General features: G+C 44.3%; 4 protein-coding genes across 6 annotated transcripts in view; 1 reads left to right on the forward strand and 3 right to left on the reverse strand.

The window, feature by feature from the left end:
* LOC100122745 (protein Wnt-7b) overlaps positions 1-3,687 on the reverse strand; it is a 39,825-nt gene extending 36,138 nt beyond the window's left edge. The window contains exon 1 of the mRNA XM_016989866.3: positions 3,351-3,687. Within this exon, the coding sequence (XP_016845355.1) occupies positions 3,351-3,397 (47 nt within the window). The 5' untranslated portion in view covers positions 3,398-3,687. The remainder of the gene's footprint in view (positions 1-3,350) is intronic.
* Positions 3,688-6,991: 3,304 nt separating this feature from the next.
* LOC100680195 (ataxin-10) lies at positions 6,992-9,897 on the reverse strand. Its single transcript, XM_031930722.2, has 7 exons — positions 9,622-9,897; positions 9,407-9,539; positions 8,865-9,329; positions 8,277-8,797; positions 7,971-8,206; positions 7,824-7,887; positions 6,992-7,734 (listed from the first exon to the last, which is right to left on the reverse strand). The coding sequence occupies exons 2-7, from the start codon at positions 9,505-9,507 to the stop codon at positions 7,544-7,546; spliced, it is 1,578 nt and encodes a 525-aa protein (XP_031786582.1). The 5' UTR covers positions 9,508-9,539; positions 9,622-9,897; the 3' UTR covers positions 6,992-7,543.
* On the forward strand, positions 9,849-11,493 carry LOC100114609 (proteasome subunit alpha type-5). Of its 2 annotated transcripts, none has more exons than XM_016989867.3 (3): positions 9,849-10,072; positions 10,462-11,022; positions 11,094-11,493. In XM_016989867.3, the coding sequence occupies exons 2-3, from the start codon at positions 10,462-10,464 to the stop codon at positions 11,259-11,261; spliced, it is 729 nt and encodes a 242-aa protein (XP_016845356.1). In that variant the 5' UTR covers positions 9,849-10,072; the 3' UTR covers positions 11,262-11,493. The 2 variants fall into 2 exon arrangements, with proteins under 2 accessions (XP_016845356.1, XP_031786585.1); XM_031930725.2 differs by having other exon boundaries at positions 10,067-10,391; positions 11,094-11,488.
* Positions 11,494-17,400: 5,907 nt separating this feature from the next.
* CPLCP1 (cuticular protein LCP family member 1) lies at positions 17,401-21,339 on the reverse strand. 2 transcript variants are annotated; one of them, XR_512934.4, is made up of 5 exons: positions 20,265-21,339; positions 19,378-19,893; positions 19,164-19,301; positions 18,716-19,082; positions 17,401-18,628 (listed from the first exon to the last, which is right to left on the reverse strand). XR_512934.4 is itself a non-coding variant. In NM_001173387.1 (4 exons), the coding sequence occupies exons 1-4, from the start codon at positions 20,274-20,276 to the stop codon at positions 18,777-18,779; spliced, it is 972 nt and encodes a 323-aa protein (NP_001166858.1). In that variant the 5' UTR covers positions 20,277-20,299; the 3' UTR covers positions 17,401-18,776. The 2 variants fall into 2 exon arrangements, 1 of the variants encoding a protein (NP_001166858.1); NM_001173387.1 differs by having other exon boundaries at positions 17,401-19,082; positions 20,265-20,299.
* Positions 21,340-24,061: the final 2,722 nt, after the last annotated feature.

Here is a 24,061-nt window from a genome sequence, read left to right on the forward strand (position 1 = left end):
TAAATACTCGCTCTTTCTACGGATCCACCCCCGTAATACACACATACACTCGCATTTTTTTACCCGAATCTCACCTTGACTCTCACGATCCCTCGCCTATGCTAATTCCCCCCCCCCCCCCCCCCCAACGACTCTTAAAACAAAGCCGCGAGAGTTTGACAAAAGCGATAAAAAATCTCGGCGTAATTTTTAAACCTTCGCTCATAATACACGCACGACAATGTATAAAAGCACAGCCGGTGTGTCTCTCTAGCGCGATATGAAATATAGTCGAGGCGCACCGAGAGAGAAACTCGAATAAAGACACCGGGTGCCGGTGCTGGTGCTGGCACATACAGCTTTTGTCGGGAGAGCGGAATATCTCTCGAAAAGAGCGAAGAATGTAAATCACACACAGCAGCGCTGCAGCGTCATAAATTGAAATGAATGTATAATTCGTGACGACCGCGCGCACCGGACAATGAAAATCGGTGAGGATGTGTGTGTGCGTTGCGTAACGCTTTACAAGAGCGGACAGGTATGTAAAAGCACATGCGTGTATTTTATTATAATATACACGATATGGCGAAGCATTGTATAACGTGTATGTATATATAGCATTGGACATCAGGCACTTGTTTTTTGGTCGATGTACGTGATTTTAATTTTTTGCACGGAATTGCGAAGTACGACGAAACTCCGCAGTGTATAATTTAAACGCGAGTGTAACGAAAGAGAGGCGGTATGTATAAGGGTGGTTTTATACGCTCGTCTCCCCATTGTGCCGAAAGACATTTTGCACCCCAGTTAAGAGCGCGAATAAAGATCTTTATGGCGTTCGGTATATTCTATATATACGTGTGTGTTTTAAATAGAATAGAGACTGCGCCAAGGGGGCGACAGTGTACAGCGTAATATATTGCCTTCTCTTTTGTAACGATTTAATTTTTCAAGTATACATGGCTTTCTAGCACCGGTAGAAATGTTAACGGTTAATAAGCTATGTTTTAAGACACTTAGCTAAGTTGTGGTTAACGATTTAACTAAATAAGCGTTTAGCCGTTATACATGCATAGATATGACGCATTAACTCATGATAAAACGAAACTTTCGCTTGAAATTTGTCAAATGACTGTTGCAATACAAAAATTGTAGAAAAATCCAAATATTCGTAATAAGATACATATACGTTTTAATGCCAAACAAAGGGAAACAGAATTTTTAACTTAATAATAATACTGGTGTGGTATTATAGATAGGCATCACTAAAATATTAGCAATATTTTGATTAATTTTTTTACATTATAATTTGATAGGGAGTGGTGGATGCGATTTGTTTAATTCGAAACTTCGAAACACTGCTTTTCCGAGTTGCCCCACTCGAAAATACTCCTAATAGAACCATCAGAGCATCCCTAAACGGGCCTCACAGGTATATACACTTTCATCCTCCCACTTCCATCTTCCATTCATTCGATCGCTATATAACCAAAGTCTTACCGAGAAAACAGGATACTTCGTTCCGCCAGTTTATCTCTCGCAAGAAAAGAAAAAACGATCCGATGACGGAAAATCGAGCGCTCTATTCTCATCCCTTCCACTCCACTGTCTCTCTCTCTCCCCCCCCCCCTCTCTTCTGTCTTTTTTCAAACCAGTTTTGGAATTCGTTTAAAATTGGCCTACCCCAATCTTTTATTATCTCCTCAGCGGCAGAGCGGCTATACGACACAATAATAAAGGCCATAGGCCTGGAGCGCTTGTAAGTCGGCATTGTATTCAACATCTGCTCGAAATACAAACCGCTAATAAAAACACGTATACATACACGATATGTCGCGGGGACTAGGTGACTGGGAGGGAGGGAAAAGTACGCCGGATCGAATGAGAGAGAGAGAGAGAGAGAGAGAGAGAGAGACGGCCTTTTCCTTCCTCGAAACTCTATAGACCCTGATGTGACAGTCAGCTTGCGCACGTATGTGTGTGCTTCTCTATTGTGCGAGTAGATTAAGAGGTTTTTCTCCGGTTATTATGCCCTATTCTGTGTATTCACAGGGTATACATATGCATACCGATTTTCGATGATGTTTGTCGAAAAATTTCAGATTTTTTGCATATGCAAATTTTACTATATATGTATACGCGCACATATCCGACAATCCATTATTCCCAGCTGTACATACGGGCGCAGCACGTCAGCGCGCGAATAATCCCCCCCCGAAATATTGTGATGTGCCCGTGTCAGGAGTAAACGTCACAATAAAGGAAGCCCGAAAGGATTGTGTGTACACAGTCGTGTGTGAGACGATCGGACGTCGCTCCATCATGCAGCGCGTGCGCGAGTGGAAATAAGGGGGAGAGACGAGAGTGAGAGAGAGAGAGAGAAAAGAAACGCCTATGTGTAGCTGAATGGGCGGAACTTATATACGAGTATATACTTATATGACGCTTTGCTGGTGTATAGACGAGATTTTTCTCGAGGATTTGCGCCGAGGTAAATGTCTGATTGAGATTATGTATCGACTTTTACTCGGCTGTTTTTTAGTTGAATCAAGTTTTGGCTAACAAGCGAGGAAGGAACACACATAACCAATCGTAAAATTCTGCAGCATCAACTCTCTCACAATGTATAATCTTCTCGATATCCGAAAAAATTGCATCGTGTGCACGAAAAAACTCTCTCTCCCAAGCAATTTTCGCCCCAGCTTATCGTGTTTTGCTCTCGAGTCGTCGCGCGCCACCCACGAGAAGAGAGAGCAATATTAGGAGCAATTTTTTCCCACCTGACGGCACAAAGCGGCGAGAAAGCGAGGTAATGCTCCTCTCTCTCTCCGAAGCGCCGCGGCTTTTTCGATAATTAGAGGCCGGCAATTGTTGCCCGAGCCAAGAAAGATAAAAAGGCACTGCACACGTTTTATATCGAAGAGTCGTTAGCCGGGCCCGCGCACACCTGTGTCTTATTTTCCTCGCGATTTCGTGAGTTATTGAAAAAAAAAATTGCCAGCTTCGGTTACGTAAGCGGCTATCAATCTTTCGTTATAGATCCGCGAGCAAAAAGTCATATCAAAATGAAAGCGTGTAATTGAATCTCGTTACCGATCACCTTATATTCCGCTACTTACACCCGTACGAACACTCGAGGTTAATTTACTAACTAACTCACGCGTCGGCATGAATCACTCGTCCCTCGAAACAATCGTTCGGAACGGCACCTCGTAATTAACGTCGACCATTATAACATCGCTCGAATAACAACATCACAGGGGCGCGACTTTCTCTCTCTCTCTCTCAGCGTTTGATTTACAACCGCGCAAGACAATTACTGGCGCTGCATCAGCGGCCGAAAATAAAAAATGAGTATATACATAACTCACCAGTAAATCAAGGACGAGCGGCGACTACATCCGCTTTTCCGCGTCATCCTGAACAGCAGCTCGTCGCCGGCGTGGAATCACTGGTAGTCTCATAATATCCCACGTGTGTCGGAAAAAACTCGCCGACGATCCGTCGCGACAAGACGAGACCTGTTGCAGTGGCATAGCGCGACTGTTTTCTTTCTCTCTCTCTCTCTCTCTCTCTTGGAGCTGCTTGGGCTGCAGCCACCGCGTATAACCGGATGATAATAAGATAAGAAAAAATCTCGTTTCGGCGGCTCTCTCCTTCTTCAAGGAATGAGAGAAGGAGACAGAGAGCGCATGCGTGCGCTTATCGTCTTTTTCCGCCTCGTTTCTCTATAAGCACTTTTTAATCGGGCTCCTTCTTTTCTGCGCGCGCGCCTTCGGAACTTATATTTCGAGCTATATGCCGATGTGCCCACGTGCGCGAGATAGTGCGGTATAAGGGGAGGGAGTTTCGCCTCGAATCTAATCGCTATAGTCGAGCAGGTTGGAATTGTCGCAAAAGTGTGTATGTGTACAGTGGATAATCACGTGGATAGTTTAGGTTATTGAGTTGGATTTAATTGTTGTTATCAATTATATTTGATTCTTCAATGTGTGGCGCTAACGTTATTTTTTCCAAAACGCTTCCCCTGGGCTAAACATAATAAATAAAATTAGCGCGCGATTCATCAACGATTCATGTCTCTTTTTAATCCACCGACTCCCCCAACGTACTGCTCGCGCGATGGCACGCACACACACACACACACACGCACACACATATATATATACTTAACCAGCGGTTGCCGATTTAACGAGCCATAAAACGGCAGGGCTCATTTCACGAATTTCCGCGCAAGGGTTCACGCCTCCAAGCGGCTTTTGCTTTTCGGCCGCTGCAAAGCCTTTACAAGAGCGTATGCGTACGTGTGTGTATGTGTGGCTTGTCGACCGCCCCTTTCGGCACTATACACCAGCTCTGATGATCGCACGGTTCTTTGTGTGCTTCGCTTTCGAGAGTCGCGATCTTCTGGACGGACTAATATATGAAATGTGTGAGATAATAGTGTTTTTTGCATGGCTGAATTCTTAAAAGTTGAGCGGAATTTATGTCGATGAAGAAGGAATTTCACTTAACTACCTGGAGATTGAAATTTTTGAAATTGGACAGATGGGCAATGTCTGAATTTAAAAAACTTTCAAAAATTTCAAAAAACCAAGAAATAATTGACTCATACTGCATTTAATCGTAAAATACTCCAAAGTCACAGCCAGATTCCTCATACACTCATCATTCAATTTTTCCAATCCAAAAAATACCATTATACCGATCAAAACAATCGACCCCCTCGCAAAAAAAAAAAAATCCTTCCCATACACATTCACAATTCCCAATGATTACAGCCATATCCTCCCCCACCTCCACAATACACAATATACCTCCAATCCCCTCGATATAAGCTCGAAGAGGATATATAATTACGACACGATGCTCGCTCGTTTAACGGTATATAATTCGATCGTCTCCTCCCCAACTCTTTCTCATCGTCGTCTGAAAAACGTAAGCGTATTTTATATGAATATTAATCGAGCGCAGCGTCCCTGCGCCGATACACGAAGAAGCGCGACTTTCAAAAAGTCATTTTCCCCGCGGTACCATATAATGGCCCCAGCTCTTGTGTATACGAGCGAGGAGAAGCGCCGCTTCTATATAATATTCCTTTTTTACGAGCGCCGGCGCGCAGCGACGTGTATTTATAAGAATTTATCACACACGTGCATACGGGGAAATTTTCGGCGCCGCCGACTTCTCTGACAGCTTAATTGGCTTCTTAATCAATTTTCGTGAGGCTTTTATATGCTGTATGAGAAAGCGACCGGATGTAACTTTCGGAATTTTTCATTCCCCTTCTCGATGATGATATAGCGCATCAGTTGTAATGAAATTCACCGATTTTTATTATACACGTGATTTTTCTCTCTCTCTCTCTCTCTCGAAATTTCTCATTACACCGTCGTCGCCGAGTATTTAACGCGAGCGATCGATTAATCACCGGTCGATAATAATTAGCCGATATAAATTTCGCGCCGATCCGAACAGCTCGTCGCCGAATAATGTGTTATAGCATTACGTATGCAGGTCGCGTGCGCCGGGAGATGAGATTTCGACTTTTTATTCTCGCCTCTGCAGATTCTGTTTTTTTTTTTTTTTTAATCGATTATGAGACGCTGATAATCAGCGTCGATTTGTGCGTGCGAAAACGATCCATTATTCATGCGTTGATGTCTTTTTAGAAAAACAAATATTTCTCAACAAGTAGCCCAATACACTTCTAATCTGATTACACCGAAAGCCTAACAAACGCACCTACGGACTATCGCCTACCACATTACATTACATCGACACGCTCGATTAGACCTCGTGAATTACGCGTCCGACTGTACCTATCATTACAGAGCTAAGCCGGACATTGCGCGCATGTCCTGCGCCGGCATCGGAATCGCCGCCACTTATAAACACTGAGAGCCGCAGAGAACATAACGCGTACAATTATCTAATTCAATTTATTCGTCCGGTTCGGCTGCTGCTTTGGCTATAATCGAGCGTGTCGATGTAGGTATAATAGAGACGTGGCGCACTACCTGAGCCGGTACAGCCGGTGTGTTTTACAGAGATAGATATATCACTACGTAGAGTGAAATTGCTCGATGGAGGAGAAAATAAAGTAATTGGCCGCCGCTCAGGAATTTATGACTGACGCGTGAGAATGTCGGCTTTTCGAGTCGCGCGTTCTAACGCGCTCAATGTCCTGTGTGCGCAGCCTTCGGAATTCGTATATTACGTATCGAATGTTATTGCGGCTGTGTGTGTGTGTGTTTATAGCGTTACTTTATTATTATCGAATTAAGCGTGTATTGAAATTTCGAATTATTACAGTAAATTTAAAGCTAAATCACCCTCGTATAACACGAGCTTTAAATAGATCTCCAAACGTTATACATATACCCTCGACAAACATCTCCGCATGTACGCAATGCATCAAAGCGATTTTTCTCCACATCGAGCGACCCAATAACATCGAGACATCGACTCTCCGCATCGTAACAAAAATCGAATTGGATTACAAACCCCCTCCCGACGAAGGATCGTCCTAGATCGACGTTTTAATTGAATACAATTATTAACAAGCGCATACAGTGAGGGATACGCCCGTACATACGCAGAGACACACAGAAGAGGAGAGAAATGGCTGTAAGCCGATCGTCGATCGCCGAGAGATCTTTCTCTGGCGCGAGTGTCACGTAATTCTGTATTTGGCGCAAAAAGGAGGCGCACGAGCTGCGCTTAAAACACGTTTGCCGATCGAAACCCGAGAACACGATTGCCTTCGATCGGATGATCTATATACGAGAGCGATCGAAGTGTATAGGTATCTCTCGTCCTTTTGGAGGAGGGCGAGAGAGAGAGACGGCAAAAATACCAACAACGACTGCATCTCGCGATCGCATCGTTGATGCCTTAATGGCGTATCGGATTGCAAGTAAATTGCGGCTGCTCGAGACGCGAGACAAGCTACTCTATTCCGCTTTTGTTATCGATTTTCATGCCGTGTATGTACAAAAGAAGCTGTGTCTTTTTTTTAGTACACACTTTGAGCTTTATTTTAATAATATTAATAATTATAGTAGTTATAATAATACGTATACATTTACGAGCATACCGAGACGGTATTCAAAAGAGCTGACAATACAATCTGGACTGGCATCGAGTTTCGTTTTTTCTTTTTTAAAAATGTACAAAAATTCATTATATCGCATTCGCAGCATCGATAAGGACATCTGTTATCGAGATTACGATTCACAGAACAAAAGAGCAGCAGGTTCCTACTACTCTCGAGACGGAAGGTAAAGCAGGGAGCGACGCGATCGCCTGCGGTATGTTATCGTTCGAAAAATTGTCGTACAAAAATCCTATATCGTACGATAAAAAAATCGCTCGTCTACATGTTCATGATAGCCATGTATGTGTCTGTGTGTCTGTGTGTGCGTGTGTATGTTTATACTTTTGGTAGTTAATGGCGGAGCATTTTTCTTCTTCTGCTTCCATTTAATTTACATGTAGAGACTTTGATTAGATGAGTTAACAACGACGACGACGTTGATTATAAGATGGGCAACGAGTCGCATCAATCCTTCTTTGGCAGAGGCATTATGCCGATTGCGTTACCCTCGCCCTCGTCGTGCAGGGTCAGGCCCATTTCGCGCACGACCGCGCTGTCGACGACTCCGATTTTCACGCTCTTACCGATGACCTCCTGGTTCTCCGGGTTCTTGTCCACCAGGTTGCGAATCGCCAGAGTTGTCCATTGGATGATCACTGGACGAGATGGTTTTGATTTAAGGAAATCATGGTTGTGATACATTATGAAAAATAGTTTAGATTTTTTTCCCATTGACAAAGGATACGTGGATTTCGAGCGTCGATGTTGCAGCAGTCGAGTAGCAGCGGGATCCCGTCGTTTTCTCGGACCTGAAAATTTATTCATACACGCGTTAAAACCCCGACGAATTCGTTTGCGAGAAATTGTAGTTGGCAAATCGAGAAGCACTCACAAGATTCTGATTCTTCTCGTGCTTGTGCACCAGGTTGCCGATCACTCTTATCAAACTAGCTTTGAAGCCGAACGCGGGATGATTTTGTATCTTTTCCTTGCACACGTGATTGTTCGGATCTTCGGCTTCGTTGCAGCAGTCGGTCTTTGTATGCAATGCCAGATCGCTCAATTTCTGCAGAGGAGTGAAACAGTTGTTTGAATCCTTTCCAACCATGTGAATGGCTTTCAGAAGATCTGCAAGTACGAATTTATCATTACGGATTCTTTATTTTTCACGTTAGAGTATAAAATAGGGTATACTCACAAACGCAGTTAATGAGGAGACTCTTGTCCTCTTGAAGTTTTTTGCATTCGTCCAATTTGGGGTTCGAGGTGAGTACACCCAAGATATCGATCAAAATCGTAACTTCCGTAGGCTCTATGTTGTTCAACTCGGAATTGACCGTTTTCAGAATCAAATCGCTCTTCTTTTTGAACTTGTCCGACAGGAATTCAATGGACTCTATTGGAAGCCAGTAAGTATTCTTGTTCTCTTCGTTGTAAACGAACGAGCGCACTTCTTGATGGATAATATCGAGTAGATACAATCGGTCGTCGATACTTATTTCGTCGTAGATATCTTTCAAGTAATTTGGCTCTTTCAACAATAGAATAACTGTATCTAGTGCTGCTTGGATATCGGATATAGTCGATTTTATGAGTTCCGCAGTCAATTCTTTTTTATCAATCGTGGCATAAAATTCTTTGAACAGCTGCTTCACCATGTTGTGGACGTATGCGCATGCTGCTCTTGCTATTGGAGCACGATCGTGACCAACTAATTTTCTGAAAAGTTATAAATTGGTTGTAGCAAGTAACTTGAATAAAAAATAAACTAAGTAGCAGTGCTTACATAATTGTGTCCTTAAAATTTTGATCCTTTATGTATTCCATTATAGCATCAGCATTTGTGGAAGTTGAGATATTAAATGCAAACGTGAAGAAATTGCACAGAAACTGGAGACTCAATCTCAGAACTTCAGTCTGATCTTCGGAAAGTCTCTTCTGAGTGGAAGCATAGTCGGCGATGGTTTTGATGGCCCATCTGACAACTCCATCATATGGAAAATTGATGTGGAACGGATACGGACCCTCTTCACTCCACTTGGAAACCTCTTGGGATAAAAATTTATAAATATTTTTATGGGCGGAAATGTCTTCTCCATCTTTTGGCACGTAGGCTTTCTCGAGATATCCGTTGACACAGGAATTGGCCAAGCACTTCAAGAGAATGCTTTTTATCTTCTCAGAGATATTGAAATCATTGTCGGTCAACAGTTCAGCAACTTTCAGTAGCTTATTAAAATCACAGAGTGTTCTGGAAATAAGTACAATACCGTCACACTCTATTGCTCTTTTCTACTCTACAAAAAATAAAAAGAATCGCATCCTCACCTCGGTATATCACTGCAGAAGTCTTTAGGTTTCAGAATGCTCACCAAAGTGTCCCAATCCTTGTTCTCAATGCACAAGGCCAGTCTCTCGCTGGACTCCATTTTCCCTCTTCTGTCTTCGCTCAAGCCTATACCTGCAGCAACAGAACGATTGAAAAATCTCGAAACAATGCATTTGTCATCGGGGAAAAATAAAAGAGGTATAGAAAGACTCACGTATGGAATAAAAAAAATTCAAAAACGAACTTCACTTCAGCATGCCAGTACGCCAAACAGCCGCATATTCTGCGCTTCTTGATCTGAAACAACTTTCAGCCTTCGCAAGTGGGCTTTGTTTAACTTGACGAGCGAGAAATATGTTTAATCGCTAAGCGATAAAGATACTGTGTCGCGGGTCGCCGGCGTTCTCCAGGGTGTGTGTTTTTTCTATCTGCGCTTTGCGCAGACGCCATTTGCAGCCGGTCGAACAACTTTTGCTGCTGCTGCTGCTGCTCTCTGCTTGTTGTTTTCGCAGAAATTTCGCTACTCTCGGTTACTGGCCGATGACACACGTGGCGCTGCCTTCGACCTGTTCTCTCAGTGACTCTGCGTTTGTGTGAGTCGAGAGTCGGTAGCGGTTTATTTTTTTCTTCCCCTTTCGAAGTTTTTTAGTGAAAAGTTTGCCAAGGTAAGATGTTTCCTTTGTCTAGAAGGTTAAGGTGTCGTTGCTCTTTGTGAAATTGAGAATTGGATGAGAATTCGATGCGAATTGTCAGTGGTTTTGCAGTGTCATTGTGGGTTAACCTCGACTAGCTGTACGAGTCTCAGTTCGCAATTTCGAGGAAAATATTCGTTTGTTTTTATGCTCTATTTTTTGAGTTTCTCAAAGGGATTTTCTAGCGGAGATTCGATCTGAGTAGCTCTGCTATCCGAAAATCGCTGTACGAGTAGATATCGCAAATTTGAGTAGAACGCTGACTAACCTCAAAACAGACAAACTTTGAAAAGTAGTGAATTGACGGACGCTTTTATTGTCATCCGAAGAGTTCCTTATCTAACTTCTCTATAATTTTGCAGATGTTCCTCACACGTTCCGAGTACGATCGTGGTGTCAACACTTTTTCCCCCGAAGGACGGCTTTTCCAAGTTGAGTATGCCATCGAGGCTATCAAACTTGGCTGGACTGCGATCGGCATCTGCACGTCCGAAGGGGTGATTTTAGCTGTGGAAAAGCGTACGACCTCTTTCCTTATGGAACCAACCATGGTGGAAAAAATTGTCGAGGTTGACAAGCACATTGGGTGTGTATCGTCTGGACTTATGGCAGATTCGAGAACTATGATCGACAGGGCAAGAGTAGAGTGCCAGAACCACTGGTTCACCTACAACGAGAAAATGTCTGTTGAGTCTGCGACTCAAGCTGTGTCCAACCTTGCTATTCAGTTCGGTGACAGTGACGACGATGGAAGTGCTATGTCCAGACCATTTGGAGTAGCCCTTTTGTTCGCCGGCATTGACGAGAAAGGGCCTCAACTATTTCACATGGATCCTTCTGGAACCTTTGTCCAGTACGATGCTAAGGCTATCGGTTCTGGCAGTGAAGGAGCACAGCAGTCACTGCAAGAAGTTTATCACAAGGTAAGTGTTTATTCAAATTCATGAAGCTACCCGTCATATTCCAAGATACTAATTTTGCATTGTTTTTACAGTCAATGACGTTGAAAGAAGCCACAAAAGCTGCATTGAAAATCTTAAAGCAAGTTATGGAGGAGAAACTCAATGACACAAACATTGAAGTTATGTCCATGACACCAGAGACAAAATTCCACATGTTCACAAAGGAAGAATTACAAGAGGTGATTAAGGATATCGCATAAGTATCGAAAATCAATCAATTTACACGCATCCGCGCGACTAATCAGATCACAGGTGAACGTGATTAGGATGCAGCCCACTTCTGCAAATGAATTTTACTTGCCAACACTCGGCAAAAAGTGTCACTTATATACGCAATTTTTCTTACATTACGTTTTTCTCAAAGAAAGAATGATATAAAAAGCAAATCATTGTAGTACAGTTTTCATAAAATCCTTGTGATGGTTTATTTACTTTCGTAGACATTGAATCCTGTACCTTTTTTTAGTTGATCCATTAACCACAGTAATGTATTATAATTTTTCTTCATATCACTGCATTTTACTAACGCTTTATTTCATTATCCTTTAACACAGGTGATCTCAAGTCTTCCTGAATCAAGAGATGATTCTTTAAGGTCTAGATCAGATTCTTCAGCTCCATCCGTCAGAACATCATTATCCGTCACAAGCCGATGAACTCCTCGAATCCTTTTGCACCTTCCAAACCACGAGGTTTTTCATTTATCACCTATTTTCATATTCTATAATTTATTTTTAATGTATCGTTCATTTTTAATTTTATTATAGTTCAACGTTTTTTTTTTATCAGAGATAAATTCTATGAATAAGATGTCAAGCATTGTTTTGAATTAAAAACCAATTATGTTTCAACATTATGCGTCTATCAGTTATTTTCAAGAATTTATTTCAAAACTTATTATATTTAATTCGATCATACATCATTTATTTCGATTACTAAATGTCTGATCATATTAACAGCACCAGTTGTTCAGACGTTTATACTAGTATAAAATTACACCAAAGGAGGGCTATTTGATTGTGTATTAGAATAGTAAATTGTACTCAGCACTAGAAAGCTAATGAAGCACAGCATTAACGACCGATTCTCTATCATCGATATGAATTAACCGTTGCGATTCAGCTTTATCGTCTCCCATAAAAATTTCTCGAATCAGACCGTCAGTCACGACTAAAGTATTCGCAAAAGTAAACGAAAACACACATCGAAACTTAATCCGCCCACGTCTATATTTCCCAATCGGATATGTATACGCTCGACATAAATAAGTAGATAAATACGAACGGCATTTTCTCCTTTCTAAACTGGAAGTAAAATCGATACGAAATACACGTAAAAGTCGTACGACTCAACCGCTCAATTCAATCAAAGTCGGCGATAAAGGAAAAGCTCGCGAGAAATAAATCAAGCGCGTATACATGTATATGTCACAACAGCGAAGTCAAAAAGAAGCAGCAGAGCGAACGCACATATAGTGAGCGCCAATATCATATATATCTATATAGAGACATTTCGAGCGGTAGGCGGAGGTAGCGCTTGGTTCGTCTCCTCGATTAAAAGCTCGTATCCGAAATCAATAATTAATTTCGTCGCTTCTCGCCTCCGCACCGACACATACACACACCCACACACACACACATATAGAGCGAGCGAGAGACACTCCCCCGCTGCGATGCGCCGATAAAAGCGTTCCTTTTTACCGCCGCCACGAGATTATTGGATATTATTCCATTTTCAAGCGTTCAATCCCGGCACGATTCGCTCGCTCGGATTCCCTCGGGAGGGTCTGTGTCGGACGGGTATATAGGGGGGTGGGCTCATTCTCTCGCTCTGACACTCGATGATTGGGTCGACGCCGAGAGTCTATGTAGCGATGGACTGCAATGCGAGCGATTGTTTCTTTTTCGCGCGGAGCTCGGTAAATAGTGCGCCCGCGAGAGAAGCATTGTGCCTTTTGTGAAATCTTAATGTTGATTGATCGGTTAATATGACCTGTGCAGTGTAGGGGGGTATTTATGAATTTTGCGCGAATACCCGATTGAAATATGTGGAATTTAAAAGTCGATCGACGTCTAAAGGGCGGGATTATTATAATCTAGGGATATTATTGGAATTCGTTGGAATATTTGCAAAGTATATACTTGGCAAGTTTAAGGGGGTTGACCCAATCGAAAATTCAAACCTGGAATTATATACTAAGAAACGATCGGAACAAACCAGTATTAGTATAAACTACTGATTTTGCTATTCGAACCAAATATAGCATAGCTCAGCTCGGTCGGTAAAACAGTTTCGATGGTAACGGAGGAAGTTGACACCCCCTTATTGCCAACAAAAAAAATTCCATCAAAGCTAACGTAAGTAAGGACACGCGAGCTTGTGAAAAGTAAAAGGAACGAGTCGTGATCGTGCACAGGGGAATTCCAAAAGTTCAACAAGGGCAGGGGTTTCAAAACATTCACAAGGATACCGGCGAACTCGCCTTGCGGTTTATTGGAATTTCATCGAAACGTACTATACATCCTTGAATTTCGCACGTATGAAACAAACACGTTTATCGCGCCCAATAACGAGTTTCGCCAATTAGTTAATTCCGAGAAAAACACAAATATAAAATCGATTCTATCGATTATCCTCGACACTTTTCAAACATCGCGTAAACTCGAGGTGCGCATGAGGCTATTACAAAAACAAACTAGTTTTTAATTACACGTAAAACAGACACTCAATTAGGAGCCGCGCAGTAGTGTATACTCGGCGTTCGAACGATTCTCGGAGCAAAAATAATAATATAACAACGAGAGCTACTAGCTCGTGCGGTAATTGCGTCAATTTATGCCTTTTTTTTCACCTCCCGTATAGTAAAAGCTTTGTGCGTATCTATCAAAACGAAAGTATACACAGCTCTAAAATTTCTCGATAGCGGTTGTTCGTTAATAAAATAACGATTTTTAACAAAAGCTCGACGGGCCGTGAAAGTACACGCGTTTTTTTCTGGATCAGGCAACTCGATACGCTTTTTTCCCTTCGTTCGATGCGCGAATATCTGCTTACGCAATTGTTGTGTCTTTTGTCCAGTTTCTTTTCTGATAGGAGCGCGAAAAACTCGAAATTTTACGTAAGCCGAAAGAGGGCTTGCCGGTTTCGATGTAACAGTGCTTTCTTTTTGAATTACATACACAAGCATATACGTGATATTGTACGTCGTAACCTACTGCCAGCTCTCGTGTGTGCCACTTTACCTTATAACGTTTGCGTATATTATGTAACGAAATTCGATAAAATTTCATTAATTCCATAAACGCAGCCCTCGAGAGAGCGTCATCGGAGCAGATAAGAAGTCGCCGAGAGGAGGAGGAAACAATAAAAGTCGGCGAGAAGCGTGAATGCGCAGCGGTATCAGGAAAAGGAAGGAAGCAGCGCGGAGAAGGACTCTGTAATTAACTGTGCTACTGCTGGGAAGGATGTATATATATAGCAGCTATAGTGAGGCGTTCGAGTCCTGGAGAGAAAATCCCAAGGGACCTGACCCGTCTCTCTCTCTCTCTCTCTCTCTCTCTCTCTCTCTCTCTCTCTCTCGTATCAGACAGCCGACACTCGGGGGTGGCGGCGCCTCCAGAGCAGCCCACTACGTTCAAGTTTCGCTTCCACGATAATTGCCTTCGCTTTGCTGCAGTCGCGCTAATACCCAGACGAGAGCGATAGCTCGCTCTCTCGAACGAGCGACTTTGCGCAGCTGAGCTGTAAGCCCTCGTCGGTGTGCTGGATGCTTCTGTATATAGCCCTTTATTTTCTTCGCGCTTTTGTTGTCCAAGAGTTATGTAAGGATGTAAGGACTTTCCTTTCTGTATAAAGAGGAAAAACCTGATTGATTCATGGCGACGGGTTGAGTGTAGACCTTGGCTTTTAGATTAGGGTTGCCGAGGAAATGTTGAACGGTGATTGCGAAATTTATTTAACGTTAATTCGCTTATGTCCGTAGATTCGAAAAGGAAATCCAAAGTTGCGAAAATCCGCGCGTACAGGGCTTACGAAACTCGTTACCATAAACTGGGTCACGCGAGTCTTAGTTCATTATTCTGATACTCCACATACCCACAGCGGCACTTCGAGAAAAGATCCTACAAACAAACGTCCTCTCACACGACACACAATCGAATCGTTCCACAGTCGCGCGTTAAAGGTAGTATAAGAAAATTAATTTTCCAGAGCCTAAGCTATAGTATGTTCCCTACACTCGAACGATGCCGCAACTCCGTCTCTACGCGTTACACACGCGCAAAATACTCGATCCTTTCGACGAGAAAATTCCTCGACGGCGCGGGCACTCAATCATTCGTAATTTTGCCTCGCGACTTCGAAAGTCCCGCCGAGAGAGAGGGTTGCGCAACGGGAGCGCAGTAGTGAGCGGGTATAGGGGAAAAAAAAAACGCGAGCGGATCGTTTGTCTGTCATATACTACGGTAGTAGCTCTCGCCGCTGCTGTGCCAAGTGCGGAAGCGGTTACACCTCTACGGGGTGTATGTGTGTGTGTGTGTGTGTGTGGAGCGTTAGCCGAAGGTGATGATAATGACGCCGGGAATTATTATCATTATGATTGCGATGACGAAACCGCCAAGTGTACGCGCTTTTCCTTATTATACGAGCAGAGTGCAGTACGTCCTCTGTATATATGCGTTTAGTTCCGGAAACGGAATAAGATCCTCTTTTGTACGCTCCAATCGCGTGAAATGGATAATTGTTTTTCAGCAGCGTATCTGCAGCTCATGTATGGTGAACGAGTCGAATTTTTTCGCGATAAAATTTATCTTGCACGTACACATATTATTTAGATAAGAAACGAGTTCGCGCTGGTAAAAGTGCCGCCTGAAAATTCAAATCGACTCATACGCGTACACCCGGATTTTATTAATTATTGCGTCACAAAAATCCACCGTTTCTCCTAGACTCGCCTAAAACTCTCGAATACCCGCGATTTTCTCAAGCGCGAACGAATATTAAACCGGAAGTACAGAGTAGATCCTCGATGGAAGTCCGAGCGGCGCGTTATAGCACTAGCGTAATTCACGTATGGCGGATCCGTCGCGATTTTTTCACTTTCACAAAGGATCCGAGCTCACGTACATACATACACTGTATACACCGAGAGATGACCGACCGGTCTCTCTCGCGCCGCCTTCTTTGACTTACGCGATTGCGTTACGCTCGACGTGCTCCGAGCCTCGGTACACAGTGTGTACTCTTAATTAATGTGTATTATATGCGCGTTTGTCAGGCTGTTATTTGCGGATCGGCTTTGTTTTGATTTCGCAATTGCCGATCGTAGTCGTCGATAAAAAGCATTTATATAGTCTAGAGTTACAGGACTCTGATTTTTTTCCCTATACAAGTCCCGTTTCGAAGTTCGCGAAGTAAGTGCAGGCTGTCATTGCGTAAGCTCGAAATTAATTTATGTAAGATTAACGTAACGGATTAAATAAAGCCACATTTCAAAAGTACCTCCACGCACCAATTTAATTTGAAGCACAAGAAGAATTTATGCGCAGAAATCGGTTGCGCGATCACCGGGAACCTAACCTCAAAATCAGCCGGGTATAGCATGATATTTTCGAGCTAGTTCTCTCGCGCGTATACCTATACGCGTGGAAATAAAACGTGGAAGTGCAGCGGCAGCAGCAGTACGACTCTAGAAACTCCGCTCGCCGCTCGCGCGCAGAGAAAGTAATACTTTCTTGGTATATACACTCGGCTGGCATGCCGATCTGCTATGTGTATACGTGTGTATGAGCGAGGAGCTCTTAATTGCGCTCTCGTAACGATTAAGATTCGCCGCGCGAAAGTAAAGTGTATAGACTGCATCGCTCTGTATATAACGCACACACCGGGCGGAAATTCGAGTTTCGAGAGATCGGTATCTCTAGTTTCACATCTTATGCCCCAATCGAGTGTGCATATGCGTTTCCTTCCGTTTCGAGCTCTTCCTGCGTGACGCCGCGAAAAATCGATGATTAGACTCCAAGGACGAAACCGTGACTTTAAAGCTCTGCCGATTTTTCGAGAAAACGCCGGTCGTTGAACTCTTTATGATCCGTGCGAACGCGTTGCGCGTGAATTTTTCGCGTTTACTCTGATGAGACTATCGACGCATAATGTACACTACCGATCGATCTTATCGTTCGACTTTTACTCGATTATATATAGCGAGTGTATCGGAGTGCGCTGCACGCGCCGGTTTTCACTTGCAAATCGAAAATCTACACACACAGGAGGTACAGGGAGAAATCGACGTAGGTGCAGATATAGTGAGAGAGAGAGAGAGAGAGAGAGAGACAAGTTTGGTTATTTTTTTTCTTGGTTTCATGAGTTTTATTTATTTGCAGTACAAAAAATTGTTTTTCGTCGCGCTATAACGCACACGCGCTTGTCGCGACTTTTCATACAGGCTGCGCCGCGATATTATACAGACATGATTTCCTATCCCTTCAGCGCGCAGCGGACATTTTTATATCATCATTCCATGTTTCTTTTTATTTTTCCATCTCGAGCATAAAATTACATTTTATATAAAATTCAGTTGTTTTATCGCCGCGCATAGGCGCGACGAAGTCGCTTCTTGTTTATTTTTTTTCCTCTTCGTCTACGTAAATACGTAGAGTGAGAGAACTAGAGTTCGAGTGTTTGTACAGGTATATTCGTAGAAAAATATGGTATATAATATGTATAAAAAAATAGGTAGAAAAAAAGGCGGAAGTACGTAGCGACGAGGTAAAAAAAAAATAAAAGTTTGATTTTTAGCGTCTTCGCTGATCGCATTCGGCCCCGATCGCGCAAAAGCATATGTATACACTTATTAACATACACAGATCGTAGCGTCGTCCGGAAGTTGTGTTCCCTTAAAATTTAGCTTCTTATACTTCTTAAGATTCGATCTCGATATATAAAAATAGCTTATGCTTAAAATTGTCAAAGCAGAAGAGCCGCGAAATATCTCGAGGACGACGCGGTTATTTTGTCACGGACGAGCTTATTGTTGGCTTTTTTTGTACAAACACGTATTTACAGCGTTGCGTTGACTCGAAAAAAAGAGTGCGCGCGGACTTTCTTCTCGGATATTCTAGATTTTTTGCCGCGGACAAATTCGCGGAAACTTTCTCTGTATACTTTTGATTATTAGTCTCGCCCGATCGACGTTTCCACGCGGCAATAGCGACGGCGCGCTATTGCGACGGAACGTCTTAATAGCTATGTTGGAACAATGCGGCGATATAACGAGTGAGAGAGGACGCCGATGACGAAACAATCGCTAGCGCGACAATGACGGCTGTTCCCACACTGTGTGTATATGGTCGAGGGGAGCCATTTTGTGCGCCCGCCTGTACTCCATTTCGTGCAACGCGTCCACAGTCTCTCGCGTCTATGGGCTTTCACAATCTTCCGGGAGAACGGCCAAGGGAAGCTGAGTTGTTCACGAAAGAGGTGAGAGAGAAAATAAGCGCGCGCGCGAACCAAAAAGCGTCGTCGTCGTCGAGGTCGTGGTACCCCAAAGCACTCTCGCAATTAGCTAGGACTAAGATGAGAATTTAACGGAAAAGACATATAGAGACAGCGGAGAGATAGTGTGAGATTAGAGGATAGCCAGGTGAGACGCGCGTACCCCTGTCTCTGGGCTGGGTCGTGCGTCATCGCGCTGTACCCCAAATTTCGAGCTGGACGGCTTAGTGGTGGCCGTAGTGACCGCTGGGCTCGAAGCCACCCTCGTAGTGGTGGTGCTGCTCCTTGACGTGGACGGGCACTGGGTAGGGCACCTTCACGGGGTACGGCACTTCCTTCTCAACGGGGTACGGTACCTCCTTCTCGACGTAGTAGGGCCTGTCGACGGGCACCTTCACGGGCACGGGCACTGGCTTCTGGACCTCGACGGGGTAGTGCTTGATCACCTCGTAGGGCTTGGGCACGGGCACCTTCACGGGCACGGGGTACGGCTTCTGGACCTCGACGGGGTATGGTCTGTCGACTGGGACCTGTTGGCACAAAGGGAAACAGGAGGTTAGTAACTAGTGATAACAGTCGAGTCTTGATCGAACGAGGACTGACACACTTACCTTGACTTCATAAGGAACGTGCTTCTCGACAGTGACTGGGTAGGGCTTCTCGACGGTGACGGGGTAGGGCTTGGGCACTGGGACGGGGTATGGCTTGTCAACGGGAACCTTGACTTCATACGGGACGTGCTTGATGACCTAGGAGGGATAAATGCGAGAATTAGTACGTGCAACCAGAGCGAAAATTCAATTTCGCGAGTAGAATAACACTTACCTCGTAGGGCTGGGGTACTGGGACCTTGACTTTGACGGGGTAGGGTACGTGCTTCTCAACGGTGTAGGGCTGGGGTACGGGCACTTTCACTTCGACGGGGACGTGCTTGACGACTTCGTAGGGTTGGGGTACATGGACCTTGACTTCGTAGGGCTTGTCGACTGGGACCTTAACCTCGTAGGGGATCTTCTTCTCGACGGTGTAGGGCTGGGGTACATGTACTGGCACCTTGACGAAAACCTTGACGGGGTAGGGCACGTGCTTCTCAACGGTGTAGGGCTGGGGCACCGGGACCTTGACTTCGTACGGAACGTGCTTGATGACTTCGTAGGGCACGTGCTTGATGTGCTCGACGGGCACTGGCACCTTCTTCACCACCTCGACGGTCTTGACGTGCTCGTGGTGCTCGTGGGAGGCGTAGTCGCCGTAGGCATGGCCGATGCCACGCTTCTCGGTCTTCTTCTCCGCTGCCTCCTCGCAGCGCGCCAGCGCCACCAGCGCGAGGACTATGCAGATCTGAAATTCAAATTTGTTTCTCGTTTAGTCTACCATACAGCGTAACGAATATACGAGTATTGGAATAAATTATTATCAGTGATCCCGACGAATTTCACCAAAACACGAGATCACGAGTGAAATCGACGTTTCCCGTATACTATATAAATCCGAGTTTCACGAGAGTTGAAAATCCCACGTCTCTTTTTTTCCATCACTTTCTCACACTATTTCAATGGAAAGCAGTGTAGCTTCGAAAACACGTCCGCCGATACGCGTTACGATCTATGTAAACGTCTCACAGAGAAATATTACGATAATCCGAAACACAAGCCCGCGTCGGAACAAAGTCCCGAAAAAAATCGACTCAGCAGCAGCAACAGCACACTTACCTTAAACTTCATTGTAAGGTTCGCGCGCGCTTGTACGTGGCTGAGAAACCACTTGACTGCCGAGTTTTCCGGAGCTGAGCCTTATATACCTCGAGAGACGCCACATAATAAGCCCCAACACTTTCCCTCACTCGGTAGCCGGCTTGTGTATCACGCTCTCCTCTCCCGTGAGCGAGCAAATCCCCCACACGAGATCCGAGAGCGCACACGATGAAGGTGAATATAAGAGCAAAAAACACACACACACACAAGAGAGCGGTGACTTTGGCACACAGGGCTGCGCAGCTATACACTTTGCTCCTTTTTCGCTTTTGTCCTCATCGCTCTCGGCGCGACCTTTAACGCAACCCTTCCTGTATGTCCTGTATGTGTAGCTATAGGTATACAGACAAAAGAGCGTCGATATGAGAGATCGACGCCGGGATTTTATTGCGGCACGAGAGGCGAGAGGGAGACATTGTGTCGCGTTTTGTAAGAGGCTTGCGTAACATTTTGGCTACCGCTCGAGCGACGAGCCTCCCGTGTGCACTCGTCCCCCTCGGTGTAGTTCACCGTTTCTTTTTCGCCGGTTATAGCATGGCGTAGTGATCCCTTTCGATTGCGAGAAAGGCTAGTGCCTGGGATTACTCGATTGCTGCACATCTGCATTACCTATCGCATTGTCTCTGTGGGAATCGGTTCCGTACCGGCTTATTATTCACGTCATCGCGGCATCGACGAGTAAAAAGAGCGTCTTTTACGTTACAACCGCGAAATTCGAGGACGAAGGTGAACAGCTTTCGCGCGCGGCGATTTTAAATTTAAAGCTTTGTTCGTTGCTGACCATACCGGTTTTCGCGCGGAGTATAATTGACGCGTGAGTTATGGGACAAACGAGAGCTGCTCTGCGCGGAGTACATATAAATTGTAATAAATCAATTATGCGCAGTTCTCGCGAGCGGAACTCGATCGGCACTGCGCGAATCGCCGGATTAGGTTCGGCGTTTTATCTATCCGAACTTAGCCGATTTTTCAAACGAGTTCGCCGCACTCGAACGGGGGGTTATACACATAAACGCGTGCGCTAATTTTCGAAACGCGACTTATTGTACGTTTATGTAAGTGCTGCTGGGCTCGTGTCCACACGGAGTTGGCTCTAAAAGTTATGCAAACGAAATTTTCGATGCGAAATTAGGGCAAGCGCGAAGCTTTTTGCGAGTGTACGGGTTGCAAAATACGTTGGATAATGCAGAGCCGTTGTGAACCCTTCGATTATGTTACAAGTGTATATGCGGGTTGGGTAATGCGCGCGAGCTTCGATATGCCCTTTACTGTCCGGGAGCTAGTTGTGTCAAGCGGCGTCAGGTGTTTTGCAACTGCAGCGCTTAGACGGCTCTGGAGTCGATCGTTTTATTCGATTACGACGATGTGTGTATACACGTGATGCATTGGAGGCTTGGATACTTATGACAAGTGTGTACAGTGTATATACGCTCGATGAAAATTGCAGTCGTGCACAATTAAAGTTCTTAATAAATCGTGACAGAGTCTGCTCTCGCGGTGTAGTTTTTACCCACGACGTCGAGCTCGCAGTCACGATCGGTTAGATCGGTAATCTGCATCGTTATTAAAATCATTTGTTTTTTTTTTCTGAAATCTCGTTAAACCGCGCGACTTTCCTTTGTTGTATCCTTATCCCTTTCGAAGCGCGGAATAAATAAAATCGCGACTCCGTTCGCAGAAGGATATCCTTCAGAGTCCGCAGAGTTAAAAAAAATGAATAAATAAAAAAAGGCAAAAATCCGGAAAACCGTAACGATCCGTTTAAAAAAGAGCAGCGACGAAAGGTGTTCGCCTCTGAGCGAAAGTAAAAGTGTTTGTACACTCGGCGAGAGAGCGCCTTCCGCGCTGCAGAACTTACGGATAAAAGAGAGAGAGAAGGAGATAGAGAGACGGCCGCGAAATATAAGTGGAAAAGGGAATCCGCGGCTGGCTTCAGTCGCTAGAAACCAGCCGGCCGTGCTGCAGGTGAAACGGAGCGAGAACCAGGAAAAAGGAGAGCACACTGCAGCCAGGAAATATATCGCTGTGGATTATGGCCCCGAGCGAGCGCACGAGCCGTGTATAATCTATGGAAACGCGCGAGCGTTATGGGTGGATCATATGGCTTTTCTCGTTATGAAATGCGTGGGCGGTAGACATCGTGCGGAGGTGTCGATGCGAGAGCCGATGTTGACGATTTTTTGGCTGATTGTTGATTTATCAGAAATTTCTGGAATATTTTGGAACGAATTTTCGGTAGTAGTTTTATTTTAAAAAGTTTTTACCAGAAATTCGAAAACCTGTTAGTTGGTTCAAAAGTACGGAGTTGCGGATGTTTTCGATAAAATTCAAATTTTCCTTCGACTAAACAGGATCAAGGATGACAAGCATTATGTTGGCACCGTAAAACGTTAGAGAGTCAAAAAAATCTCTTAATTAGCCGCCATACCTACAATCTAAAATCGTCACAAAAACTGCATTACAAACGAGCCTCGCGTAGCAGAGTGAGTTCTTACATCTCCTCAGCCATAAACCCGCAAACGGTTGAGTGAATAGCTCGCTAGAAAAGATCCATTATTGCGCTTGGTTATGCTTAGTATCTTATTTCGCCTATACAATTACATCCACTGCAGGCACATTATACAATTCTAATGCCTTCACAAATGAATGGCTATTTCAACCCAATCTAATATCAGTATATGCACTTCCTCTACTCACCATCAGACACTATCTACCTCGTAAAAAATCGCTAATTAACATCGGCTCTCGATACATAATCCAGAGCTCAGTTATTTTTACGAAACTTTCTTACAAAAGAGCAGCGCTCGAGTTTCCAAAATCGTTATCAACTTTCGGCAATGCAATCGCAGCTAAAAGAAGGTCGACTACGCCCGAAACTCGTGTCACCTTAAACCGAATAATCCGCGACTGGTTTTTTATTATAAGCCCGGTTATACACTCGCTTTCGATTTTCGATTCGTTAAATTTAATGTATTCCGCGCGAAATTTCGGAAAAGTTGCAGCCGTCGACAATCGAATAATTCGCATCGCGTAAAAATTCTCACGTCGAACTCACGTCGAAATTGAAGCCATTATTAGCCGCACACAGGCCTCGTTTACATATTCAATAACCAGAGCCGAGTACTATAACGAAAACGAGCGATACTCAATCACGCCGCGAGCGTAAACATCTAGAATTAGGCGATTAACCGCTGCGCGCGAGCCGCTGCGTTTATCGCGAGAGTTTATCGCATAGCTGCAGAGAGCGAACGGACATCTAGTTTACGGGCTGCACTTGGCGCTCGCCGAGCGATTAGGCTAAGCTCGACTTTGCTTCCGAATGAAAAAAGCGCAAAGTTGTTTTGGGAAGTAATTTTCTCCGCACAAAAGTCCACGTACATAAAATAAAAAATGAAATCACTGAGTCACAGGCCACTATACACGTGATCGGCTTGAAAGATGACGCAGTAGCAGAAGGTTACAGGGCGAGACGCGACTTTGCATGCTCGCCGCATAAAAGGGGTTGGCTCGGTCGCATGCTGGAGAACCGTTTCGATATGCCGCGGTATATAAGGCCGCCTTTTAGATGGATCTCCGCACGTATACACACACTGCGACTTTTTCATCGATTCGCGCGCTTAAGCCTCGAAAAGCGCGCAATCCCCGCGAGAGATATCCTCATGCGTGACTTTTTTTTACGCGCGATGTGTACTCTGGCTTTTCCATATTTACGGTTGTATGCACACACGCATACGCGCTGCGTTTGATAAAATTCC

The sequence above is a fragment of the Nasonia vitripennis genome, chromosome 4 (assembly GCF_009193385.2).
Source record: "Nasonia vitripennis strain AsymCx chromosome 4, Nvit_psr_1.1, whole genome shotgun sequence".
In the NCBI taxonomy this organism is placed as follows: domain Eukaryota; kingdom Metazoa; phylum Arthropoda; class Insecta; order Hymenoptera; family Pteromalidae; genus Nasonia; species Nasonia vitripennis.